This window comes from Anoplopoma fimbria, chromosome 1, assembly GCF_027596085.1.
Source record: "Anoplopoma fimbria isolate UVic2021 breed Golden Eagle Sablefish chromosome 1, Afim_UVic_2022, whole genome shotgun sequence".
In the NCBI taxonomy this organism is placed as follows: Eukaryota; Metazoa; Chordata; class Actinopteri; order Perciformes; family Anoplopomatidae; genus Anoplopoma; species Anoplopoma fimbria.
In genome coordinates, this window is record NC_072449.1 from 21,733,735 (window position 1) to 21,754,159 (window position 20,425).

The 20,425-nt window shown below is 41.3% G+C and overlaps 3 protein-coding genes and 2 non-coding genes across 5 annotated transcripts; 1 reads left to right on the top strand and 4 right to left on the bottom strand.

The window, feature by feature from the left end:
* Positions 1 to 1,237: 1,237 nt before the first annotated feature.
* zgc:112083 (uncharacterized protein LOC550461 homolog) lies at positions 1,238 to 6,147 on the bottom strand. Its single transcript, XM_054597472.1, has 10 exons — positions 6,032 to 6,147; positions 5,360 to 5,568; positions 4,474 to 4,700; positions 4,274 to 4,385; positions 4,031 to 4,183; positions 3,861 to 3,935; positions 3,301 to 3,421; positions 2,944 to 3,082; positions 2,734 to 2,858; positions 1,238 to 2,568 (listed from the first exon to the last, which is right to left on the bottom strand). Exons 2-10 carry the CDS (start codon positions 5,508 to 5,510, stop codon positions 2,136 to 2,138), a joined length of 1,536 nt encoding a protein of 511 aa, XP_054453447.1. The 5' UTR covers positions 5,511 to 5,568; positions 6,032 to 6,147; the 3' UTR covers positions 1,238 to 2,135.
* Positions 6,148 to 9,627: 3,480 nt separating this feature from the next.
* On the bottom strand, positions 9,628 to 14,565 carry map6b (microtubule-associated protein 6b). The gene is made up of 3 exons (XM_054597484.1): positions 13,841 to 14,565; positions 12,303 to 12,516; positions 9,628 to 9,837 (listed from the first exon to the last, which is right to left on the bottom strand). Exons 1-3 carry the CDS (start codon positions 14,563 to 14,565, stop codon positions 9,628 to 9,630), a joined length of 1,149 nt encoding a protein of 382 aa, XP_054453459.1.
* A 788-nt stretch (positions 14,566 to 15,353) lies between these two features.
* thap12b (THAP domain containing 12b) lies at positions 15,354 to 19,552 on the bottom strand. The gene is made up of 5 exons (XM_054597495.1): positions 19,241 to 19,552; positions 18,560 to 18,680; positions 18,346 to 18,453; positions 18,197 to 18,233; positions 15,354 to 18,080 (listed from the first exon to the last, which is right to left on the bottom strand). Exons 1-5 carry the CDS (start codon positions 19,327 to 19,329, stop codon positions 16,105 to 16,107), a joined length of 2,331 nt encoding a protein of 776 aa, XP_054453470.1. The 5' UTR covers positions 19,330 to 19,552; the 3' UTR covers positions 15,354 to 16,104.
* Positions 19,553 to 20,031: 479 nt separating this feature from the next.
* Positions 20,032 to 20,103, top strand: trnap-agg (transfer RNA proline (anticodon AGG)). Its single transcript has one exon. It is a non-coding gene; the product is annotated as a tRNA-Pro (tRNA).
* A 214-nt stretch (positions 20,104 to 20,317) lies between these two features.
* trnap-cgg (transfer RNA proline (anticodon CGG)) lies at positions 20,318 to 20,389 on the bottom strand. Its single transcript has one exon. It is a non-coding gene; the product is annotated as a tRNA-Pro (tRNA).
* Between the last annotated feature and the right edge of the window lie 36 nt (positions 20,390 to 20,425).

Genomic DNA, 20,425 nt, shown 5'->3' on the forward strand with positions numbered 1-20,425 from the left:
AGTCTACCTGTCACGGTACAGCACAAGGACAAGCCCTCCTGGATACCCCCAAATATTGGTGTGTTTAGAGCCAGAAATGTAGGAAACACCTTTAGCAACAGTATACGTGTCAGATTATGAAAGCTGATCTGCTTCTCACTTTTTATAGGATCTCCATGTGGACATTCTGCATATGGAAACACTGCTGACAGGAGTGAAACAGGACAAACAGCAGAAAGTTTAAGCCACTTCAGCAGAACTTATCCCTCTGACCTTTATTCACCCTCACCTGCGTCTTGCCACAGCCATCTGACCAAGAGGGAGAAACTGGAACAGCCTCCAAACCTGCACTGGAAAGAGCAGGTTGATGAAAAGGAGAAACATGGGAGCCAACAAGTTGAAACAACAAAGGATTTACCTCTTAGAGACAAATCTTGGCATCGAACGACGACTCCTGAACTGGACGGCAGACACGGCGGCTCACTTGACAGGAAAAGGAAGCGCGAGTGTGACAGCTTCGTTAAAGTGAAGATGCTGAAGCAGGAAATTGTTGATGACCACTTTGATACCTCGAAGACTTTGTACACTGATCCATTACCGTTCACTACAACTCACATCCATCCCTCTTCACACACAATGCTAGTGCAAGACATAAACATAAGTGATTTGTCTACCATGTACCCTATCAGCAGTAGATGTAATGTTATCAGAACTCCTGGGGGACTCGTGCCTAATCCAGGTGCTGAAATGCATCCTTACCAAACTGCTTCATGGGAGCCAATATGGGATGTTCACAAGAGAATGGATCTCCACTCCAGACAAAACGTCCTGAAAGATTTTTCATTGAATACCTGCAAAGCAATCAGGATACCTCTTGCAGCACAGAGGCAAAAAGAGGCTTTTCATGGTTACTTTACGTCACCTCTTTATTTCCCTCTTGCATTAAGGCAGCAGGAGATGGTGAACTTTAGGGGGAGGGAGTTTCTACACCCAAGTCAAGAGAACTGTCATCTCCACCATGCTGGCTATCTGGCAACACCCTACCTGAAACCCTGAGTCTCCAGCTTCTGTCAGAAAAAAAAAAAAAAGAGCAGCTATTCCCTTGACAACAATCACTCATTTACAGCATGTCTGTTGAGATCGCTGGTCATTCTGGTCGGTGCATTCATTTAATGGAGCTCCACACCCAAGAAGTATTTACAAAATGTAATCTATGGACTAGAGCAGCTTTAATTAGACAAAAATATTCTTAATAAAGCATAGTGGTCTTGAAATTTAGATTTCTTGGATGGATTTTGGCAACTGTACAGTCAAACTTGAACTTTAATTATGCAAGTAGTTTGTCGCTTTTTGTATTGATCAGGTGATAACAATGTTCATGTCTGGAGGAAGAAGAAAATTCCAAAGCTATTTGTAAATCTGCAAACATTTAATGCAGCTGGTTAAGAGTTGATGGGGTCATTGCTACCGTACAATATTAAGAGTCTACAGCTAAGCTGGTGTCTCTGTGAGCCCGTGCTTTGAACCACAGTGGTGGATCAACAGACCAATCAGCATTGCCAACCCTACAGCAAGTGTGACTAAAAGAAAAAGAAAAAATAAGAAAAGCTTACTTGTGTTTCAAAATTGTATTAAAAGTTTCTAACAATAAAATTAAGTGATATTTCAAGTCTACTTTAAAAAATGATGTCTTCTGTATTGTTCTGTCAAGCAACATCAATGAAATATTAAATTAATATAAACAATGGAACATGGTGTGGAAAGAACATGTGAAGAACAACATTATGCAGAACTAGCTTTGTAGTGCTTTTAGCTCATCTTATTCATGTAAGCTTCATCAGAAACATTTACGGGTTTAACAGATAATCCAATAGACGGGAGACGTTACAAAGCCAAGCTGAGGCATTAGAGTTTATAATAGCTGCTGTAATGAAGGTATGGTCTCCAAAACCAGTGTAAACATAAACATATCAATGTCACACCACTCTAAAAACACTGGAGACCATACAAAAAGCTTTGGCAGGAGAAAAAAAAAAGTTCCAGTCTTCACTGCCGGCTTCACAGCAAAACAAACTACAGGAGGCAAACCAATGTCATTGCATAACAGCTACAAGAGTGCCTATTATGGATGCATGATGCAGTGCTGCATGCAGAAGTCACACTACGTCCATGCCCAGGCCCCTCGCAACCTCCGTCAGGGCCTGGACTGCTCCAGATGTCCCACTGCCATCAAAGTCCTCCTGAGATAATCCTCCAGGCTCCTCCTCAATGTGGGGGATTGTGCTCATGACACAGTAGACAGGAGAGTCACTGCCTCTGGGGCTAGGTTGAGACGAAGCATCCTCACCTCCAGAGAGCTCCGAGGAGTACGAGGAGGAGGAGCTGGAGGAGGGCGAGGAGGATCCTGCAGGAGAGCTTCGGCCACTCTCCGGTGTCACTGCAGCCCTCTTGTTCCGGATGCTGGTTCTCTGACTTTTCCGAAGGCTCTGCGGCTTTTTGGCCATGTTCTTCATGATCTCCTTCGTCACTTCCACAGTCTCAAACCGCACCATGTTTACTTTTAGAAAGCCGTCTACATCCTTTCTGTATCTGTGGAGAAAGCACATGGAACAATTATATATCAAATATTTCTTATTCTTATTTCAGTCTTTACTCATAAGTACTTGAATAACATTCAATGTACCACAGAGGGCTGAGAAGTAGAGGGGATCTAATGAGTGGTTGCTTCAGAGGTAATTAGCTGTCGTGACTGACCTGAAGCGAGAATGTCCAGAGGGCCATTTCAGCTCATGCTTCTTGCGAAGGTGAAGTGTGAGAGTGTAACACCATGAGAAGACCTTATCACATATATGGCATTTATATTTTGACATCCCCCCGACCTGTTGGTGAATATAATATGAAGATGTAAACAACAAAGCATGATAACGGTCTACAAGATTAAAGCAGTTTGATGTTCTGACGCACCTCGTGTACTCTCTTGTAGTGCTGATTCATGGTTTGGAATGTATGACAGGAATAGTCACAGCCTTCCACTGTACAGTGATACACAGCGCCCTCATTGTGAACCTCAGTGTGCTTTTGTAGATCAGGCTGGTTCTTAAATCTGTAAAAAAATAAAAAATAAAAATAAATGAATAACAGTAATAATGACAAACCTGCAACTGCAGCTTCTTTCTGCTAACGCAACTTTTAATGCCAAATTTACATGAAGACACAAGTTAGAGGTTGTTGTTCTCAACGTCTGACAAACTATTTCCGGGCCCTGATTTTGCAAAAGTACAGTTGAACAACTGGACATAATCAGTTATTTTAAAGGTCTACCTCTTGTCGCAGAAGTCACATGGGAAGGGCCGCTCATCACAGTGGCGGAACCTGATGTGGATCTTCAAAGCTGCCAAAGTGGTGCAGGTCATGTCACAGAAGGGACATTTCACCTGATTCACTGAGAGTAAAAGAAAAAAGTAATTATTAAATATAATACCGGCCAAATGGTTCATTTTAACACATTTTAAATAATCTGAAATGGATCAAGCGTTATATAACTGTTGTTTATCAGTTTAATTTAAACTTGAACTTCAACCAATCCGATCTACTGTTTTTTTCATGCACAGTTTGTGAGAAAACACCTTCTTGAATCTTTAAATACAATCTGATCAGGACAGAAAAAAAATTATATTGAGAATGTTACTGTTGAAATAATATAATGCAATAGTTATGACATCAGGGTATAACAAAATATTCCAAATAGTGATTGGCAATTGGCTCTTCATTACACCATCAAAAAGACAGTAACCAGTAGCCACTTAAATATGACCGAAGCATTCCGGAAAATAAAAACAATGTAACAACAATTTAAGACTAGAATTGTAGAAAATTGTTACCATGCTGACGAACATGATCCCTCAAAAGCCTCTCGCTGGAAAAAGCTTTGCCACAATGTTCACATACCAGCGACTCTGCACAGATGAGATAAGTAAATGTACAGAAGTCAACATTCAAGCCAACACATTTAGCACCATCAGCATCCTAGAACACAGAGAGTCCTTCTCACCTACTGGCTCGGCCTGTCTGTGTAGGTGGTCGAACAACTTTGTGTTGCTGGAGAACATGCTGCCACATGTAGGACAGGCTACAAGTCTCTCCTGAGTGTGGCTCCGCATGTGTTCTCTTAATCGGTATTTGATTTTAAAGAAAGCATCACAACCTGTAATAGACACATGACGTATAAATAAGGTTAGACATAAAGTTAGAAATACAGAGAACATCTCTTTGCCCTCCTCTCACTCAGTCGTACCTGTCCAGTGGCAGAAGAGAGCCTGTAGTTGTTGTGGGAGAGACTGTGGCTCAGCACTTTCAACATGATTGTCCACATGTCGGTAGAACCACTCGGGATTGTTAAATGTACTCTGTATAAAGAATAATAAAATAAATTCTGCAATAAGGGTGCTATCAGTCATTTGATGACAAATTAATAATTTATCTAAAAATACCTACATCACAGTTCTCCCACTGGCAAACGTATCCATCTGATCCTTCAGGAACCAGGTTGTTGCTGTGCAAGCCTTGGTTGCAGCTCGGCAGATCAGGACGGGACTTGAGAAGCTGTGACCCGACAAACTTGAGCTTGCCGTGGTAGTTGTGGAAGTACGCATGCACCTCAAGCTCTGCAGGACTACCCATGGACAAAAATTCACATCCATTCCAGAGGCAAGCATACTCATCTAAACAAAGAGAGGAGATGAGTAATTACTGCAATGAAGAGTGGACAGTTATTACAGAACGCACAGGGACTTTATTTGACTGTGTAAGGCTGAACATTTAAACTGAACATTTAACCAACCTGATATAGGTGATGTCAGTAAGCTCAGTAAATTACTTCAGACTAGCTGTTGGTAAGACCTCTAATGCACCTGAAAGTCAAACAACATCTAAACTAAATTAACGAGGAGTCCCTGTCAATCAGTGTGTACTCATGTCCTTTGCTTTGCTTCAATCATAACAAAGAAATTGAGTCAACGTTTTTTCCACCTAGCAGCAAGAGTGAGAGCTCCATCTAACTCCAACAGAGAAATTCACCCAATTGATGGAGGAACTGCTGGGGGCCCGGGTGCAGATGAAAAGGAGCTGGGTAAGTTAAAAAAAGATGCAATGGCAGTTGTGTGAGTTGAAAATGGTTGTTGCTTCCAGAGGAAACCACGGAATCAGTTTGTTTCTTCAGCGTAACCTTACTTATCTATTCTATTTCGCCAAGTTCTCTTGCGCAAAACAGATATTGATCTCAATTATATGAGGGTTTGATTTGTCATATTGATTTCAGGTTCAGATCTCCACACCCTCACAGCCTGCCTCCTTGTGTTTATCTTGTGTCCTCCTCACTCACCCAGCTCCTCTAAGGCGTCATTGTCTCCCAGGTAGTCCTTCAAATGCACAGACATATGATCGCTCAGCTCCTCCATGGTGCGGCCCTTGAAGTTGCATGAAGCCCACTCACACACCACTTCAAAATTGTCTAGTCTCTTTGTTGTCATCATGATGGTGATCACTGTGTGCTCAGCTGCTGCTGCACACCGACACCAAATAACAGACTACCTAAAGAGAGAAACAGAAAACCACAGACATGTTAAAAGAGAGAAAGAGCTGGCTGGGATTTTAAAAAGCATGCTAACTAACTGTAACACTGTAAAAATGTATTTTTAACCGACGTTATCTCAAGTGATCTTTCTGGACGAGGATCACATTATTAACCAAAACACACATATATGCACTCGACTGTGCTCACTAACGAAGCAAGAAACTATCTAACTTCAGCTTATTTCTGTCTTTGTATGTTATGTAACTAAGAGTTAGTATGTTCTAGCTAGCGCTGAAGCCGAGCCCGTCACAGGTTTGTACACTACTTGGTCGGACTATTCCTTAACAGCTGACGTTTTCAGTCATATTTCAACCCTTTAACATGAAAAGAAAAACGTGATATCTAAATGTGGAAGTTGTAAACACACGCAGATGTTTCCGACGCTTGCGATACACGATTTGTTTTGTAAATGCTTCTTACGAGTATGAGTGTCAGTAGCTTCGGCTCTGTTATCTGAGCTAATTCTTCTTCCCTCCTCTGAGCTTGTCTTTTTTTGTTTACTTCCGGTCAGTGCCAGCCTCGAAACGGAAGTCGGTCTTCTTCGTCTGTTATTGTAAACAGACGAAGAAGAATATTACCCTTTAGAGTGGTGGAGTCATCCAACATCTGACTTTTATCTCAGTAAAACAAAGAAAATACGAACAATTCCATTTTGAAGGGAATTATTTTCCCGTTAAAATATTATTTTAGCTCACATTTGTTTTGCTGTGTGGGTGTTGTTAAGTCATTTAATCATTCAATTCAATCATTTGTTAACTATTAGTTACTTTGTTTTTTTTTCATTATCATGTATAAAACATAATTCAACCTTCCATGATTGCCACTAATAGATTGTTGGAGCAGTTCAGCTGAATGTTATAAAGTTCAACGCAGACAAGAGGTTCTGTGAGCCAACACGTTTTTTTTTTCATGTTTAGATAATACTCTTGACATGGGGATCCCTGATCATGCTATGTTGCACTCTCACATGTGCCATGTTGGATTGATATGTTCTTTGCAAGTATTAGGATGTCATGATGTCAACGGAGATAAGAGCCAAGCAGGAAGAGTGAGACCATGTCATGTCCCATAAAGCCTGTGGACACCTTGGACACCTTCAAGAACTGGATGCTTAAAGGAGGACATTTGAGTTGCTTAGCTTGCAGCCACATCACTTTGTATCCAGTTAACATGATGCTTTGCCATTGTGCAACATTGGATCTTATCCACTAGAGGTCATAATATGCTGACTATCAGCACCCAAATATGCAATGTCTTGCCTGTCCAAGAAATATTATATTTTCATGAGGGCGTATAAGAAGAATAGTCTGGAGCAGGCTCTCAAACTGGGATGATGCTGTAAATTGGCTTAATATTTAGCATATACATTTTATAGCAAGGGCCTTGTTTGTACTTTTTTTGTTTCTGACAGTAACTAGCTGTTACAGCTTCAACATGACAACAATGGCCACCTATACATTTCGTAGTATTCCTTTCATACCTAGTGAAGTGTATGAAATCTCAATTATACCCTTGCAAAACAGTATTATAAGCTATGTAGGTGGGACTGTAAACAGCCAGACAAGTCTGTTAGAGAGGGGACAAAGCATAGGCAGCTCTAGTGCCATTGCTGATCTGTTATTCAATATTTCATGCTGCTCTGCAAATATAAGAGCCCATAACAACTGAATTATTCATGCAGTTTTATGTCAGGATGACTGATTCACAGGAAAATGACCACCAGTATCTTAAAGCTAGCTAGTGAATGAACTAAAAAATGATCAAATCATTTCTTAATTTTACTTTTGAACTTTTAGTCTTTTGTTTTAAGATAAGGCCATTTTGATTCTCCTAATAATTTAATCTCTGAACCATAAGAAACATGGAGGGACCAATGTGCCGATTACATCTTAGACAAATACATTTTAAATGGTTCTAAATGTTGGCTGAGTTTTGCAGGGCACCACATGCCTACTCTTTAAAAATAAAAACGTACACAATGTGCTCACTAGGAGGGCTGTAGAAATAGAATCCAGGCCTAAAAGGTTTTCTATGGCCTGTTTCTAGTTCTTAGTTAGGTTAATTTTGTATTATCTGCAATACAACTACCATCTCCTGTGATTTACTGTGTTATTCATTTAATGCCTTGATATTTTTCTAATTATTCAGAAAAAAATATATAGAATAAAACACAGAATATGTGAAGATGATAAGTTACTCCTCATTACTGACGTGTTCAAAGGCGGTTGCATCAAATGCAAACAAAATATGAACTACAATAAATAAATAAAACACATTTTGTCATTTAACATTTTTTTCAAAATCACTATTTTAAAGAATATATTTTATATCATATTAAATAGTTTGTGGTTGTGAAAGAAGAATACTGTAATGTAATGTCATTTAAAAAATACATTAACAAAATCAATAACGCCAAACAATAAGTCACAACACAGGATTCTGTATCATCATTTTAATCAGAGTTCATTCAGAGCAGGATGAAAGTACAAGCACAATATCACATGTTTGCAGCGGTATGACGTTTTCATAACATCATTTCACTCTGGTCTGACTCCACACACAGTCCAAACCAGACAGCATACACAATGAGAGATATAGCACCAGGGTGTTGGAGTGCACAGCAGCACGTCTAGTGGTTGGGTCAGACTTGATGCTAGCAGGCAGCAGGCTTTAGAGGTCATACACAGAAAACTCTCTCACTCACACACAAAGAGTCAAAACTGGGAGCAGACACACGGTGGTAGTGCTCAAATGGGCTCTCACACACTGTGGCCTAGTTGGCCGCTAAGGGTTTAAGTTCAAACACTTCATGTCATGTTTATAATGAATAGATGTTTTTTGCACATTTTCAGACAGCAGCATTTTAAAGAGCTGAACTTCAAGTCCTGGCTCATTCGTTGTCCTTCAACACCTGGAGAGATCAGCCAATTCAGAATGACATTTATAGAGTAACTACAATAGGTTCTCCCTTTTCAGACCTTAACGCATACTTTTTTCTTATTTAGCACAATTAAAGCGTCACAGCTCAGAGGAGAGGATGGAGTACAACGCCATTAAATACTTAGTCATCTTAACAACTGCATTATCCACGTTAAATCGAAGGAGTGGATCTTCATTTAGATTGCAAGAAATGCGTTTGTGGGTGAAACCATATCGCTGGTGTGTTTTCTTTATAGCTTTAACAGCCACTAGGCTATGATTTTACTTAGTGTATGTACTTTTGTTTTTATGGTATGGCCAGAATCTATTACTACACATGCATTATATTTGAAAAGGTCTTGCCCGTATTTATTTATATTTAAAGGCTCAATTTACAAGCTAAAATGTGACTGTGACATAAAGTCTGCTAAAATGTTGCTACTCAACCAAAAACGGGGTCCTGCATGCAAGCTGTAGCAATTATATTACAGTTCATTTGGTTTCTTAGCAACCAAACTGATAAAATCAGATATCATCCAGAACAATGAAATGAAAACCAGGTCCAAACAGCAGAGGCACTGTAACTAGGAAACGCAACTATAAAACAAATTTAGTTTTTTCACAAAACCTCTTATGTGATACAGTCTGAGAGAAAAAGCATCCCTTTGACATTTTATACAATCGTTATAATAGTCATCTCAATTGTCATTCAGAGAAAGGTAAAAATGCCCTTTCATACACATGTACATGTGTACTGATGGCTCATTTTCATAGTTCAATGTCAAACAGAACTCATATAAATAATGTGCAAATGATGTGCTCAACAATATAAAGCCGTTCTGTGCACCAACAAACAAGAAATCACACACTTTCACACATCGACATACACACACATATGCACACGCACTCACACACACATTTTAAAGTGAAATTATTTGCATTATTCTAAAAGCTTAACACCAGTGCCCATCCCAAGGTGAACAATATATGACAGGACAGCAAAAACAACAGGTAGGAAAATCAACCAAATGGAAGAAATTTGCCTAATTCGTCAAGTAGCCTTCGAACACACATAAAATTGTAGGGATGAACTACTTTTACTGCTTCGCTTCAGCCAGTCTATTGCTGATTTCTTTGCTCTTCTTTGTCACAGCTCCATCTGGTTTGGGCTCTGCGGCGCCCAAAGACGGTTTCTTCTTGGCTGACTGGGAACTAGCAATCTGCTTCTCTTTTGATTTTTTCACCATTTTCCCTGTTGTTGTTGTTGGTGTCTTTTTTGGTTTGGTGCGGGACACTGGTTTATCCAACTGAAAAGAGAAGAGAGGTGAAAATACTGAGAGTAAAGACAAATATAGTCAATTAAACTTAAGCACATGTTAATGTAATAGTTTGATATTTTGGGAATTTCACTTTAACGCTCTCTTGCCAAGAATTACATAAGAAAATGGATGCTATTACTATGTCCATTAAATGTGAAGCTACAGCCAGCAGCCAATTAACTTAGTTTGGAAAAATAAAATGGATTGGGGAAACAGCTAGCCTGGTTCAGTCCAAAGGTTATGGGTGTATTATGTGCTGGACTATTTCTTGGCCGGGGGCCGTGACGTCCTGGAGTCTTCTCATGACAGCAATACAGTCAGAAGAGAGCAGCATTGATATTCTCATTTAACTTCTGGCAAGAAAGCAAATAAGCACATTTCCAAAAAATGTCAAACTATTCCTTAAAGCGATTGCTTAAATAATGGAGAACTTAATTATGTCAAAGTCTTATTTTGGCAGGCAATACGTACCTTTTGTTTTACCCTGTTACTTAATATAAAGACAGGCAAATGACACCAGATGGTGTAGGTGATATTTGCATTATGTGTTTAGTGCAATGAGGATAAAGGAAAAAAGAAACACAGCACAAACGGTGTATTTGTGCCTTTAAAAGAACAGTAGTTCGTGCAGTTTTCCATTTAAGTTTAAAATAAACCATAACATACAGTGTTAATGGTTTATATTAGTATATGAGGTTAGTTTTACGCTTTAAAGAAATAGTATTTTGTTAACATTCCCAGATCCCTCCCAGATCAATTTGTTTAAATGAGTTTGTGGAAAGTAAAAATAGTGTGCATGCTCAACTATTGCTGAATAAATAAACCTTAAAAACTTAGATTGTAAGAGATGACACATTTTTTTCTGACATTTATAATGAAAGGCTCTATTTCTGCGAATAAAGGGATGTGGTGCAAAGGTGCCACAGACACATTTGTTAAGGTAGACATAGTATGTTACCGGGTGTGGTAGGGGAATGTGTCATTCATGGCCAAAAAAACTTGAAGTGTACTCTACGCAATGGTGCTTTTCACAATACAATCCAAATTAGATAAGACATATTCAAATTTTCAGTACACATTCTTGATGATGTGGACCTTGAAGAATAAAGTTAGATCTTCATGGCTGCATCATACTAAACTGCAAACTGCTATGATGCCAATCAAAAAGCAAATGCCAAAAGGATAACATCATCTGCAAACAAGTTTTACCATTGCTTGATACCACTTCCCAATGCCATTGTCAAACACCCGAATGTGCCTCTCCTCCCACTTGTGTGCAGTAAAATTGATGGTAAGCCAATTGTCTGTTAGTTGCCAAATGTGAAAACTAAAAACACAATTTTGCCTAATGAAATTTGCACCTTACATTGTCACCGAAATAGAGCCATAAATATCAAATAACTGTTTAAATGTATAAATGAAATGTGATGAGATTTTGTCCTAGTGGCCTCCACGGATGCACTGATGATCTCTTTTGTTTTGATTCTCATCTCTCACTTGAAAAATATCATCTCAGCTACTTTGTGTCTTCCATTTATCAATAAATCCACCCTCTTTCATAAACCTTCTTAGCCTCAAAAAGGGTAGTGGGCGGTGCAGGCTGAGAGGGGGGCAAACAGTGAAGATGTGGCTGATAGTTTTTGCAGGGTTGCGTCTGGCAGCTGCGTGATACATGTGACTGTGACTCGTACTGGCGAAGGCGCATATGTATGTGTATGTGTGTACAGTATGCAGGATTGCGTCTGATCAATTTGAGGTCAGCCTCCATGCCTTCTAGAAGAAACAGTGAACACACCTGACTACAGCAGATTTAGAACAGAGCTGCTCTCAGTCTCTGAGACGTCCTACAAGAATGAGAGAGGGAGTGGCCATATGAACACACTACTATATACACATTATTAACCAACTGTTGCCTGCACTGTCGATAACATGCACCAAGATACCAATCTATGTCACTTGCTGCATTAATCCAGAATTGGTATTATATTTTTATAAATGTCAAATTTATGCAATACATAGTTTTTGTTTGTTATTGTGTGTTTTGTTTAAAAGTCACAGACTGGCTATTTAAACTTTTAACTGGCTGATTTATATGCATGTTTGAATAAAATAAAAAATAAAAACTGCTTATTTTGTAATCTAAAATGTCTTGAAATATAAATATGAAGCTGTTTTGTTCGTGTATAATAAGTCTGAGAACCAATCACCTGCCATCAGGCCACAGTGTGACTTGTATTGGGCGTAAAATAACTTAACTTTTAAGCAGCAATTCTTATAGTGAGTACCAACTCAAGTCCAAAAGAGGGTAAAACTTAATCCCAAAGTCCTAAACCATTTGGTATCGACATGATTACAATTCAGTTGACTTAAAGGAAACTCTTGTAATAAGCCCCACCCATTATTTCACAGACCTAAACTAACACCAGTGGATCTGTGCGTGTGCACGCTCTCACCTTGGCAGGTTCCTTGCCAGGCTCACTGTACAGGCTGCGTATCCTCCTGCGATCCACCAGCTTGTTGTCATTGGGGTGAGCCTTCACCTGCTCCCCCTTGTATGTGGCGCTGTAGCTGGTTTCCTGACTGCTCTCCTCCACTGGGGGTTTATACTGAGATGTTGCTTTAATGGCTTTAACAGGTTTCACATCCTTATATGCCTTGAACTCAGACCTACAAAGTGGAAAAAGCAGGCAGAGAGGTTTCTACAGCCGCAATTTATGATTATTTTCATAATTCAATAATCTGACAATGAGTTTCCCGAATAACAAATATCTTGTGTGCTAGGTGCTGGACAGAAAAAACATGTCCGCACACTAAATAATGCTCACATGTCACAAGTCCATAATTCAGGTTTATAGACTTCTAAACACATCAATTATGGATAATAACAAGTACACTTTTTCATTGTACTAAGAAACTATCAAGATATATTCAATGCACCACTTTAGGAAATCAGCCTATTTATAAAATCTGCAATATAAATGATTCTTATTGCTATTGAAACAATTATTAATGCTCCTCCATTTTATTTCTGGTATCTGGTAACTGCAGTGTGAACTGAATTTTTTCTTTTCTTATGATTTGCTGAAATAAAAGCTAGTTTCTATTCAGTGACTAAGAAAGTATTTCTTAATTGGCAATTTATTTTCAAACAGGAAAGCCTGTTTTAATCAACACATAATACATTCTAGTTCAAAGATAAACTTCATGTAACCTTTCAATGTCCGATGTCTGTCTGTGTTTTTCCTCTGTATAACTGCCAATTATTAATCTAGCATTAATTCATTAATTATGTTATCAGATTCAATTTTGTTTTACTGCTCGGAGAGCACACCGTAACTCTGCTTTAATAACTGGCACATAAAGTTAATTGAGTTCATTTCGAATAAACCTTTGGAATAAGTTTCTCTTAACAAACTAAACACAAAATCGAAGGTACTGGTGTGTGTTGACTTTAATATTTCTGTGGGGCAGACTGAAGCCATCAAGTCTTGTTAATTTACATGCATCATGCATCCCTAATTCAATTAAGAGGCATCTTGCAGAAACCAAGTTTCTGATTACATTCAAACCCTTTTACTGGCTGCCCTCATTCATGGGCTACTGCATTGATTCGGTAGTACTCTTAGGGGGAACCAGAGGAAGAAATCAATAATGCAACCTTTATCTGTGGCAATATCAGATTGCTTTGGAAATCGCTGGAGATTGTAACAAGAGATCATACCAAATAATCCTTGATAAACCTTAATGTTCTATGACTGGACAAAGCAGTGTGGCATACAGCACCTCCCTCTGTGGGTTTGTTGAAAATACTGTTAGAAATGCTGTGTAACAGGAGATATACTCTGTATGCAGCACTGTTGATAGCCCCAAATAAAAGATATCAGTTGCAGCTCATTATAAAAAAAAAAAAAAAAAAAGGCACAAGCACAAAATGCTTTTATTTCAATGGGCTGAGAATAAACAGCCCTCATATTGATCATCCCAGACTCACCTATAGCTGCTGGAAGTAGACATGACCTGTTTGATCTGCCTGTTGAGAGCGTCCACCGCTGCTCTGCCTTTCCTCTGCTCTGCGCTCACCTCTGCACACACCTGAGCTTCCGTCTTCTCTCCCGTTTGTCTCTCTGCTGACTTCTCCCTCTTCACGCTTCCCTTCGCCGGCTCCTTTGACTCTTTCTCCTGGGTTTTCTCCTCGATCTCGCTCTTCTCCACGCCGCTCTCGGCCTCGGTGGCCACATGGTCCAGTTTACCGGCCCCTCCGGAGGTCGTGGCAGTGGGGCTGGGTTTGGGTATCCAAGGGTGGTCGTTCTTCTTCGGTATGGGCCAGGCCTTATAGTCCTTCTGATACTGAGTTTCGTTGTTGAACGGGGAGGCCGAGCGTTGGTACTCGTGTCTGGGTTTGCAGCTGGGCTCGGGACGCACTTTCCACGCCTTGTAGTCTTGGCGCATGACGGAGGCTGCGGAGCCATCTTTGCCCGCTGCGGCACCCGACGCGGGCGGTGCCTTCCCGGGTTCGTGCTCGTCGGGATGGGGCTGGGTTTCTATGGCACTGGCTCCGGCCCTTTTGATTCTCGGCTGCGGGTGATGGGGAAGATGCTGCACGTCGGCCACATCTGAATACTTGGTAAAAACCAAAGGCACCGCGATGTCCGCTTTGTCCAGCTCGCTCCAAAAGCGGTTGATGCAGCAAGCGCGCGTGATGCACGGCCATGCCATGATGATGATGATGATGAAAAACAACAACTATGAGGCTGAGATGAGGAGAAACGATGCGCAGAACAGCTCCAAACGGGGGTGTGGGGGGGGTAAACGTGTATAAATAAACCTCCTACTCACGACTCGAAGACTTGCAGATACCCTCAGGTTTTTTTGTCCTGTCAGGGTTGTTCCTTCTTATAGCTTTTATGTAATTCTATGTCTCTCTTAGCAGAATCACCCTGAGACTAACGACAGCAGAGCCCCAACGCCTTCCTCTCTCTCTCTCTCTCTCTCTCTGTCTGTCTCTGTCTCTCTCTCCTCACGCAGCGTAGTTGTTCTTGGTGAAGTTGAAATGGACTTTGGGTTTGCTGTGGGGTGCACGTTGCCTTCTGGGTTGCGCATCTAAGCGACCCCACCCACATCTGTGTGATGCTTGGAGATGCCCGGGGGTCTGAGTGTGCACGGTGAACTCTCACCTGAGCTCGTCACCGTCTGGCCAGCAGAGAGGGAGGAGACACGTTTAACCACTGGGCTGCCATGTCAGAGGAAAAACGCCATGCCAACTTAATACTACAGAGGATGAACCAGTAGCCTAGTGTTGTTCAATCTGGAGGAAATGGCCGAGTATGTGGCTGGGGGGGGAAAAAAGGTTTTACTTTATCATGTGTCAAACTGCTGGGTTTTTCCTTTATGGTTTCTTTTTAAACATTTACAAAGGTAGTAACTAGATAGATCCAAAAATGAAGTGCGCATACAACTGAAGAAAGAGGAAACATTTACATAAAGCTGACTCAAAGTGCCTTGATTTTGCTTTCATTACCATTTTTTTTATTAAACCAAACAGAAATCACATTGTGGAAGTTATGTAAAATATGACATGTTAATGACTACTTTGTTCGGTGGAAAAAAAGAGAACTGTCTTGGCATAAATAATAACAATAACATTGATTTACTGCGACATCCAGAGTTGTGTCCAATTTCCTATACTTTTTTTCTTGCTTGAGCTGTTTCTATCTGAACGTACCCTTTAAAGAGGTGAACTCTCAACAGATTGGCCTTTGTATTCAGAATATGTCACACTAGCAGTATACAATTTTGTTTAAAAACAAACAAGGCTCCAATTGAGCCTGTATTCAGCTGATATTGGTGTTACTGCTCCCTCTTGTGCTCTTCCTGCGTCATAGTCAGTGGGAAGGAATCAATGTGCTGTATATCAACAAAACGACTTGCCTTCATCTTGTGAATTAAAGCACATAATAAAGGAAAGCTAACAGTAAATAAGCCGTTTATGGCACTTTCTTCCTAGCAGATTTGCTTACTTATTCACTTTTTTTTTTTTCATACAATAAGAACAAGGGTCTTTTATTTTTTCTTGGAATCCTCAGGGACTGAGCAAATGGGATCCATCACCTCTTAACAAAAGCATTAAAATACATATACATCCACAACAACATAAATGAGCGACCAAATGAGGATGTGTTTATGACTGGCAACATTTCTGTTGCATTCATTTTTTTGGTCCCAGAACAGCTGAGCGAGATCTGTGTTTGTGTCACATCACTTGATCGCAGCTTCTTCCTCAGCCACAGCTTCTTCCTCAGCCACAGCTTCAGCCTCAGCTTCAGCTTCAGCCTCAGCTTCAGCTTCAGCCTCAGCTTCAGCCTCAGCCTCAGTTTCAGGATCGTCCTCCGTATAGAGTCTGCAATATTTGTCCACCATGACATCCAAGTCATGTTTGACATGAGTGTTAACGTTAAGCATCGCCAGACTTTTGTTCCACTGCTTAGCGGGCACGCTGTCAAGATAAACCTGCAGTCGTTCATTCGCTTTGTCACTTCTGTTGTCCTCTAGTTTCAGCACTGGCAAGGCGGAGAGCACCTTGAGGAATGAGTTCACGTTGGGAAAGAACTTGACATCCGGCAGCTGCAGGGTTTCATGAATGGTGGTGGGCAGGCGCACCTCTTTGCCCCTGTGCTTCCACTTGATTCTCCAACAGTGGAGCTCTGCGGGAAGTGTGTCCGGGCTGGGGAGGTCGTTGCGGTACACGTCTGCGTAGTTCTCCTCGGTGGTGTTGAACTTCATCTGCCCCATGACAGCTGGGACCAGCGACAGGCACTTCAGAGCTTTGAGGTTGGTCTCTGAGAACATGTCCTCCACCTCCTGCATGATGCCATGGATAACGGGGACGGTCACATACTCCTTAAAATACGCCTCTGCTTGGATTTCACCCACATCGGCTGCACGCTGTTTCCTTAGAAACAGCCTCGGCACCTTCACAGGAACCTCCATTACATTGGCCACACTCACAGCCTCCTCATACCAGAACTCATGGTAGACATCAATGTTATCGTTGACCTCGTTTAGTGAATGTAGGACAGCAGTTAGGCTGTTGGCAGCAAAAAACACATCAAGTGTTTCCCCTTGGAGATTCCTCCCAAAGGCTCTGGTGAACGTGAGAACATTCTTTAAGATGACGACGGTGACGATGATCTCAAAGTCAGACAGAGTTTCTGTGACTGAATATGCCTTCGCTGTAACAGTGTCTGCAAACTTTCCATCGTCATTGTCCCGAATGTTGTCCATGCACAATAGCAGGGGCGGCAACATATCTAGCAGCACATCGAAGACATTGTGCTGCTCTGTCCATCCTGAGCCACAGGCTTGTTTTAGTGTAGCTCCTTTCTCTTCATTTTTCTGGTAGTGAGTATCGATAGCTTTTTCAAGTTCATCCTGTGTAAACGGGGTTCTAAAGAAAGCGCCAATCTTTCTCAGAGTCTCCATGACGACTTGGACATTGGGAAAAGGCAGAGTGTTGGCCAGGTGGACGTTCAGTGCCATATGAGAGCAAGGCATGTGCAACGCCAGAGGATACTTCTCCATCAGCAATACTGCGACAGCTTTCATCTTGGTGGTGGAAGTCCCAGTGGCCTTGTGGGCCTGACCACGACAGTCCTCCATGCTGAGCCCCCAACGCTCAGTCAGCTGGCTTTCCAGCCTCTCTACCAGTGCAGACTCATCACCATCAAAAGACATAAAGTCCAAAAACTCTTCTCGAAGGACATTGTGCTGATCCACAAAGTGTAGAAATAAAGGCAGGTGCTTCTCGTTGGCAACTTCAACAAGGTCACCCGTCACTAGGGAGAAGAAGCGGCTCTCTCTCACCTCCATTAGCATCTCCTCTCTCACTGTGTTCTCACAGATGTCCAACAGCTGGCTCTGCTGGGTTGCAGAGATGTATTCTGTGTTCACAGCCGTTGACTGAAATCTCTTTTTCAAAGCTTCATCACCAGCATTCATGCGGTAATCGAGAAGGGCCTGGAAGTTGTTTGACAGGTACTCAGCTTCTGATGCTTTGCCAGCAGCTAATGGGATACTCTGTTTTCCTAACATGACCACAACCTCAAACAATGATCGTAGGTATTCACGAAACCCCTTCTCCTCGGTGGACAGTTGAGGTTCATCCTCAGTGGCGCTTGTGCCGTCCTCAACCGCTGCATCTTTTTTGGAAGCAAGCTGTTCGATAGATGACGCCACTGGGGGAAAGAGACAATCAATAAAGGACAGTGATCATTTTCAGTAAATACTGAATAAAATTAAACATGCGATTATTTAACTCTCCTTGCAACAAATAAATTCCACATTTACTTACATCTCCTTTCTTTAATCTTCCTCAAATCTTCTTCAGTCTGAAATGAAAAACTCACGTTATTTTACAAATCTCAAAACAACAATTTGACCACAATTACCAAGGTTAATACGTGCATTTAAAACAACAGGAGTAATACATATTTTTCTTACAAGTTCTTTAATCCGCTTCCGATGTCTGGTATGAGGATTTTTTAGATGGCTTGTCAGATCAAATATGGTTGGAATGGCTGTATCCTTCAACACAGTCCTATAGGGGCTCTAAAAAGCAGTAAACTCAAATAAGTCATTTTTGGTAGTCTCATAGTTTTTGAAAAACAAGTGGAAACATGCAGGAAGGCACTTTAGAATTGTGTCAGATACTCACAGTTTTGCACACCATCGCTGGGTCGAAGTGTTTGGCACATAATCTGTAGTGCTTGTTCAACTGGTCTGATGTTTTTGCTTCTAGGTCTGCTCTGCGGCAGTTCTCTACCCAGATTCGGCATCTACAAAAGACACACAAACCAGCTTTATTGTAAAACAGTAATAAACTGAGACAGTAGCTGTGTTTTTATACACTTCTTCTAACAACTTCTAGTACGTTCATTTGGGATAAGTGCATTAAAAATGACAGCATGCATACCAAACTTTTTGAGTGTGTGTGCGTTGACAGACTAGGCATGTTAATAAGTTAAATAAAGATTTGAAAAACTTTTGTTGAACTTTCAAACGATGAAAGTGGCTGCAGTGTTTCAAAGCTGCAGTCATGAGTGCCCATCCATGTGGTGTAGTTTGCAGGTTGTTGCCTAAAGTTACATCGATATTTACCTCTAAATATCAGTAAACACGATGACATTAACCGTGGAGAGATATTGGGAAATTGAGAACTCAACATGAAAATCATATTGAGTTTTATACAATGCACTTCTTTGGGTAGTAGCTCACGATAACTTTGCAAATGTTATGATTTCTCAGTCGTCCTGACTATGAAAGCCCACACTGTTATCGGCTGTTACATTGATATTTAGGTGAGCCCATGGGGGTTACGTTAGAAATGATGTATTACCTCTCTGGGTCCCGTGGAAACCGAAAAAATGCCAAGTCTGACTGTGTGCTCTTCCGTGTACAGTTCGGGGCCGCGCAAAAATTCGGCATGCTTCAAGCTAGCTAGTTAGCTTAGCTAACTTAGCCGACTATTATCATCTGTTACCTTTAGCAATTTCATAAAGCGCTCGTTTTACGCAAGATTGTTCTAACGCAAACAGAGAACCTAAATGACCTAAAGAAGTGTCCGACAGGCGTTTCAGTAAACAACTCTCAATAAACTCCGAGTGGTTTCACGATCACAAACACAACGGTCACAAAGGTTCAATTTGGAGTGCTGGACGAGGTCCCGCCCACAAGGCACCTGATTGGCCGTCACTAAGGTCTGGGGTGTAACTATTGGTCGCCAGTGACACATTTCTATCGACCAATCAGAACGCAGCTTCATCCTTCTGCGTAATGACAGCGGTTCTTCCGAGTGCACTGCTGCCCTCCACTGGCTGGCACAAGCCACTACAAGACAGGAGCCAGCTGGCTTGCTAAAAGGGTAGGGCGACTGTAACTGTATTCAGGCTAGCAGCAGTCCTGCGTCGGCCCGTTTCGATGTAGGCAATTTAGTTTAACTGACCGTGCTATTGCCAAAAATATCGTTGAATATATTAACGTTAGCAGTCACTCATTTCTCCCAGTCGGTATTAGCCGCCTACTTGTCTAGTGCCATCCGATTGCTGGAGCGCCTGTTTCTAAATCCATGCAGGCATATACCCTCATGGCATGTGGACTAAATACGTGTATGACGTCTTGAACGCGCATGGCTCGTTGGTCTAGGGGTATGATTCTCGCTTAGGGTGCGAGAGGTCCCGGGTTCAAATCCCGGACGAGCCCTGTGCTATTTCTTTTGGTTTGTATCGAGAATGTTAGCACCCTCAATACGCCCAAAATCACTGGTTAAAAGACAATAAACAGCACACAGTTATATCTGTGTGTTAATAGTTAGCCATGTCTTTCGAAATGACATTGCACTACGAATATGCGTTAGCAGAGTATCAGTCGTTGTCAGCTAGCTGTTTTCCGCTCAGTCCTTCGAGTAAAACACTGAGGGCTCGTCCGGGATTTGAACCCGGGACCTCTCGCACCCGAAGCGAGAATCATACCCCTAGACCAACGAGCCAGAACGTCACAAGAAAGCATTTTTAGTTTTATAAAA